The following is a 6,578-nucleotide window of genomic DNA, read 5'->3' on the forward strand; positions in this document are numbered from 1 at the left end:
TTTTTTTTTTAAGTACACACACAGCTTAAATTCACAGCCCTGAGATTGAGACCTGAACTAAGATCAAGAGTCAGACACTTAACTGACTGAGCCACCCAGTGCCCCAGATTTTTTATTCTTTTTGATGCCTGAGTAATATTCCATTGTATGTGTATATATTTATAAATTTTTACATATACACATACACACCCACACGCGCACACACCACCTCCTCTTTATCCATTCATCAGTCAGCGGACAATCAAGACTCTTTCTGTAATTTGGCTATTGCTCATAGTGCTGCTGTAAACATCGGGGTACACCGTGTACCCCTTCAAGTCTGTATTTTTGTATCCTTTGGATAGATACCTAGTAGTGCAATTGCTGGGCTGTAAGGTAGTTCTATTTTTAACTTTTTGCGGAGCCTCCATACTGTTTTCCAGTGGCTGCACCAGTTTGCATTCCCAGCAACAGTGCACGAGCGTTTCCTTTCTCGGCACCCTCTCCGACATCTGTCATTTCCGGTGTTGTTAATTGTAGCCCTTCTGACCAGTGCGAGGTGGCATCTCGTGGTTTTGATTTGTATTTCCCTGATGATGAGTGATGTTGAACATTTTTATGTTATGTATGTTAGCCATCTGGATGTCTTCTTTAGAAAAATGTCTGTTCATGTCTTCTGGCCATTTCTAAACTGGATTATTTGTTGTTTGGGTATTGAGTTTGAGAAGTTCTTTATATTCGGATACTAACCCTTTATCACATATGTCATTTGCAAGTATCTTTCCCATTCTGTAGGCTGCCTGTTAGTTTGGTTGATTGTTTCCTTTGCTGTGCAGAAGGTTTTTATCTTGATGAGGGGCCAGTGGTTCATTTTTGCTTTTGTTTCCCTTGCCTCCAGTGACGTGTCTCGTAAGGAGTTGCGGCGGCCGAGGTCAGAGGGGTTGCTGCCTGTGTTCTTTAGGATTGTGACGGTTCCTGTCTCACATTTAGGTCTTCCATCGATTTTGAACTCTTATACCACACACAAAGTAAATTCAAAATAGATGCAAGATTAGTTGACTGTATAGTTGGGGGTCCATTTCCGGGTTCTCTGTTCTGCTCCGTTGATCTGTCTGTGTGCGCGCCAGTACAGTCTTGATCACTGCAGCTTCGTGATATGGCCTAAGGTCCGGAGTCATGATGCTTCCGGCTTTGCTTTTCTTAAAGCAGAACTCCTTAATTGTTATCCATAAGTAAAACAGCTTGTTTGTTGATTACTTCACACAACAAGCTGTTTTACTTTTGGATAAATACTGAGGATTCATGAATTGGATAGCAATTTACGTTAATGACTTAAAAGTTACATCCAACTCCAAAATGTTATACAAATCTTTTTAAGTTTGTTTGTTTGTTTGTTTGTTTTGAGAGAGCAAGGAAGAAAGCATGAGCACAGAAGGGGCGAGGAGAGGAGAGCAAGCCCAGCCAGGCTCTTCACTGTCAGCGCAGAGCCTCATGAACCGTGGGCTAGGCCACGACCTGAGCCCAAATCAAGAGTCCGGTGCTCAACCAGTTCAGCCACCCAGATGCTTCCTACGTGTTAGAGGAAAATGCATTGTAGAGAAAATGTGTATTTTATTGTCCTTTTTACTCCTCTCACATTAAGAGAGAAGTTGAGTGTTCTTTCACAGCTATAATTGAGGGGCGCCTGGGGGGCTCAGTCGGTTAAGCGTCCAACTTGGATTCAGGTCATGATCCCATGGTTCATGGGTTCGAGCCCCGTGTTGGGCTCTGTGCTCACAGCTCAGAGCCTGGAGCCTGATTTGGATTCTATGTCTCCCTTTCTCTTTGCCCTTCCCCTACTTGCACTCTTTCTCTCAAATACAAATAAACAATGAAATAATAAACTGTAATTGAGAAGGAGTTAAAGGATTGGAAGTAGGTTAGGGGTGTACGGCACTGGTTTGAAGTCTGACATCGATGACAGTGGGCAGTGAACAATGATTTAGTTTTTAAATATTTTCATTTAATATTTTATTTATTTTTAAGAGAGAGTATGCAGGGGAAAGGCAAAGAGAGAGGGAGACAGAGGATCCAAAGCAGGCTAAAAGCAGGAAGCCCGATGTGGGGCTCAAACTCATTTACTGTGAGATCATGACCCAAGCCAAAGTCAGGTACTTAACCAACTGAGCCGCCAGGTGCCCCAGTGAGCTATTAATTTCAAAGAATACCATGCGGGGCGTCTGGGTGGCTCAGTCAGTTAAACGTCCGGCTTCTGCACAGTCATGATCTCACAGTTCGTGGGTTCGAGCTCCGCGTCGGGCTCTGTGCTGACAGCTAGCTCAGAGCCTGGAGCCTGCTTAGATTCTGTATCTCCCTCTCTCTCTGACCCTCCCCTGCTCGTGCTGTCTCTATCTCTCAAAAATAAATAAAAAACATTTTTAAAAAATTAAAAAACAAGCGTACCATGGGATATTGTTGCTAAGAGTATTTCTCTTTAAAACGAGTATGTTTGTTTGCTAATGTGTATGTATTGAGTCTAAAGTAAGATAAGAGTTGACTGTTAATTGGCCATTTTTAAATGATGTCAAAAATAATAGGGTTATTTTTAAATATTGAGTACTATCTAGGGATACATGGTTGAGTGTCCACACAGGTGACGTTTTGGTGGCCTTCCTACGCTGGGACCTGGCATAACGTTAGTTAGGTTTAGTTAAAACTCACTATTGCCTGTCTTCTATCTGATATGTGACCAGTTAGGTTGTTCAGTTATAATGCTAAACTGAAGTGATACAAGGTTTACTCTCTCTGAAACCTTTTTCTTGTTCAAATTTTAGGACCCTTCAAAGTTGTACAAGAAAACAGGTGATGTTGCAGCCATTGAATGCCAATCTGAAGAAAGCATCCATCTTCATTCACAGGGAGAAAACAGTCCTTTGTCTAAGAAGCTTTCTCCAGTGCACTCAGAAATGACAGATTATATCAGTGCAACGTCATCTTCTCTCGTTGGTAGCCGGGATCCTGACTTAAAGGACCGAGCGTTACTTAACGGAGGAGCGAGTGTAACAGAAAAGTTGGCACAGCTCATTGCAACATGTCCTCCCTCTAAGTCTTCCAAGACTAAGCCGAAGAAGTTAGGAGCTGGCACTACTGCAGGATTGGTTAGCAAAGATTTGATCAGGAAAGCAGGCGTTGGCTCTGTGGCTGGAATAATACATAAGGACTTAATAAAAAAGCCAGCTATCAGCACAGCAGTCGGATTGGTAACTAAAGATCCTGGGAAAAAGCCAGTGTTTAACGCAACAGTAGGATTGGTCAGTAAGGACTCTGTGAAAAAACTAGGAGCTGGCGCTACAGCGGTGTTCATCAATAAAGACTTAGGCAGAAAGCCAGGCGCGGTCACTACAGTGGGGCTGCTGAGCAGGGAGTCAGGAAAGAAGCTAGGAATTGGCATTGTTCCAGGTTTAGTGAGCAAGGAATCTGGAAAGAAGCTGGGACTTGGCACTGTGGTTGGGCTGGTTAATAAAGACTTGGGAAAGAAATTGAGTTCTGCTGTCGGCCTGGTGGCCAAGGACTGTACAAAGAAGATGGTAGCGAGTTCGGCAGTGGGACTAGGCAGCAAGGATGTCGGGAAGAGACTGGGGAGCTGTTCTGTGGCGGGCCTGGTCAGTAAAGACGCCCTCGGCCTCAAAGCCGAGGCCCTGCTCCCCGCTCAGGAACCCGTCAAGGCTTCCTGTAGCGCAAGCAGCAGCGGTCACGAAGGCCCGGAGCTTTCTGAGTCCCTGAGAGAGAGTGCCGCCAGCAAAGCTTTTGAGAAGAGTGTTATACGGCAGAGTAAAGAAAGCCTCTTGGAAAAGTTCTCAGTTCGAAAAGAAATCATCAATTTGGAGAAAGAGATGTTCAGCCAAGGGGCGAGCATTCAGCAGGCCAGTTTCTCCCCCAGTGACAGGGGGCCTTACGAAGCCTCCAAGCACGAGAAGCAGCCCCCCGTGTACTGCACTTCTCCGGACTTCCACATGGGAGCTGCTTCGGACACGTCGACAGCAAAATCCCCGTTCAGCGCGGCAGGAGAGAGCGGTCTCCCCACCCCGTCGCCCACCGTGTCTGTCAGCCCCCTCACCAGAATTCCCCCAGAAACTTCGCAGTTGGCCCCTAATCCTTTGCTTTTAAGTCCTACCACAGAATTAATGGAGGAAATTTCTGAATCTGTTGGGAAGAACCAGTTTACTCCTGAAAGTGCCCACCTGAACGTCAGTCACAGGTCCGTGGGTCACAGCATGAGCGTCGACTGTAAAGGGATTGATAAAGAGCTAACTGACTCAAAAACTGCACATCTAGATATTCCAAGAATAAGCTCTTCCCTGGGAAAAAAGCCAAGTTTGACCTCCGAATCCAGTATTCATGCAATTACCCCTTCAGTTGTTAACTTCACCAGTTTGTTCAGTAACAAGCCCTTTCTAAAACTCGGTGCGGTCGCTGCATCGGACAAACACTGCCCGGTCGCCGAAAGCCTTGGCACGAGTTTGCAGTCGAAACCGCTGAAAAAGAGGAAAGGAAGGAAGCCGCGGTGGACTAAAGTGGTGGCGAGAAGCACGTGCCGGGCTCCCAAAGGGCTAGAATTAGAAAGATCGGAGCTTTTTAAAAACGTTTCCTGTAGCTCACTATCCAGCAGTAGTTCCGAGCCAGCCAAGTTTATGAGAAACCTCGGACCATCTCCATTTGTAGACCACGACTTCCTGAAGCGCCGTTTGCCAAAGCTGAGCAAGTCCACTGCCCCGTCTCTCGCTCTCCTCACTGACGGTGAAAACCCAGCTCACAAGGCCTTCGCAACGCACAAGCTCTCCTCCAGTATGTGTGTCTCTAGTGACCTTTTGTCTGACATTTATAAGCCCAAGAGGGGAAGACCCAAGGCCAAGGAGATGCCTCAACTAGAAGGTCCACCTAAAAGGACTTTAAAGATCCCTGCCTCGAAAGTCTTCTCTCTGCAGTCCAAGGAAGAGCAGGAGCCCCCAATTTTACAGCCAGAAATCGAAATTCCTTCCTTCAAACAAAGTCTGTCTGTGTCTCCTTTTCCGAAAAAGAGAGGCAGACCGAAGAGGCAGATGAGGTCACCGGTCAAGATGAAGCCACCAGTGCTCTCCGTGGCTCCATTTGTTGCCACCGAGAGTCCGAGCAAGCTGGAGTCCGAAAGCGAGAACCAGCGGAGCAGCAGTGATTTCTTTGAGAGCGAGGATCAGCTCCAGGACCCAGACGATCTGGACGACAGGCACAGGCCCACTGTCTGCAGCATGAGCGACCTGGAGATGGACCCAGATAAAAAAATTACCAAGAGAAACAATGGACAACTAATGAAAACCATTATCCGCAAAATAAATAAAATGAAGACTTTAAAGAGGAAGAAACTGTTGAATCAGATTCTTTCGAGCTCCGTGGAATCGAGTAATAAAGGGAAAGTGCAATCCAAACTCCATAACACAGTGTCAAGTCTCGCTGCCACATTTGGCTCCAAATTGGGCCAGCAGATAAATGTCAGCAAGAAAGGAACCATTTACATAGGAAAGAGAAGGGGTCGCAAACCAAAAACGGTCTTAAATGGCATACTCTCTGGCAGCCCTGCCAGCCTTGCCGTCCTTGAGCAAACGGCTCAGCAGGCGGCCGGCTCCGCACTGGGGCAGGTGCTCCCCCCACTGCTGCCCTCCTCCTCGGAGACGCTCCCGTCACCTGTCTGCTCTCAGTCTTCCGGGACGAGCGGAGGCCAGAGCCCCGTGAGCAGCGACGCAGGCTTTGTCGAGCCCAGTGCAGTGCCGTACCTGCATTTACACTCCAGACAGGGCAGTGTGATCCAGACTCTGGCCATGAAGAAGGCCTCCAAGGGGAGGAGGCGGCTCTCTCCTCCCACTTTGTTGCCAAATTCTCCTTCCCACCTGAGTGAGCTCGCCTCCCTGAAGGAAGCCACGCCTTCCCCCATCAGTGAGTCCCACAGTGATGAGACTATTCCCAGCGACAGTGGCATCGGAACCGATAATAACAGCACGTCGGACAGGGCAGAGAAATTCTGTGGGCAGAAAAAGAGGCGGCATTCTTTTGAACATGTTTCTCTGATTCCCCCTGAAACCTCCACAGTCCTGAGCAGTCTTAAAGAGAAACATAAACACAAATGTAAGCGCAGGAGTCACGATTACCTCAGCTATGACAAGATGAAGAGGCAGAAACGAAAACGGAAAAAGAAGTACCCCCAGCTCCGAAGTAGGCAGGACCCAGACTTCATCGCAGATCTGGAGGAACTGATCAGTCGTCTGAGCGAAATTCGAATCACCCATCGAAGTCATCACTTTATCCCCCGGGACCTGCTGCCCACTATTTTTCGCATCAACTTTAACAGCTTCTACACACATCCTTCTTTCCCCTTAGACCCTTTGCACTACATTCGAAAACCTGACTTAAAAAAGAAGAGAGGGAGACCCCCCAAGATGAGGGAGGCAATGGCCGAAATGCCCTTCATGCACAGCCTCAGTTTTCCCCTATCCAGTACAGGATTCTATCCGTCCTACGGCATGCCTTACTCTCCGTCACCCCTCACGGCCGCCCCCCTGGGGCTGGGTTACTATGGAAGGTACCCCCCC

The 6,578-nt window shown here is 47.4% G+C and overlaps 1 protein-coding gene across 1 annotated transcript in view; it reads left to right on the plus strand.

The window, feature by feature from the left end:
• ASH1L (ASH1 like histone lysine methyltransferase) overlaps positions 1–6,578 on the plus strand; it is a 136,817-nt gene that overhangs the window by 28,927 nt on the left and 101,312 nt on the right. Inside the window, exon 4 of the mRNA XM_029933455.1 lies at positions 2,793–6,578. Within this exon, the coding sequence (XP_029789315.1) occupies positions 2,793–6,578 (3,786 nt within the window). The remainder of the gene's footprint in view (positions 1–2,792) is intronic.

Source organism: Suricata suricatta, chromosome 3 (genome assembly GCF_006229205.1).
Source record: "Suricata suricatta isolate VVHF042 chromosome 3, meerkat_22Aug2017_6uvM2_HiC, whole genome shotgun sequence".
Taxonomy (NCBI): Eukaryota; Metazoa; Chordata; class Mammalia; order Carnivora; family Herpestidae; genus Suricata; species Suricata suricatta.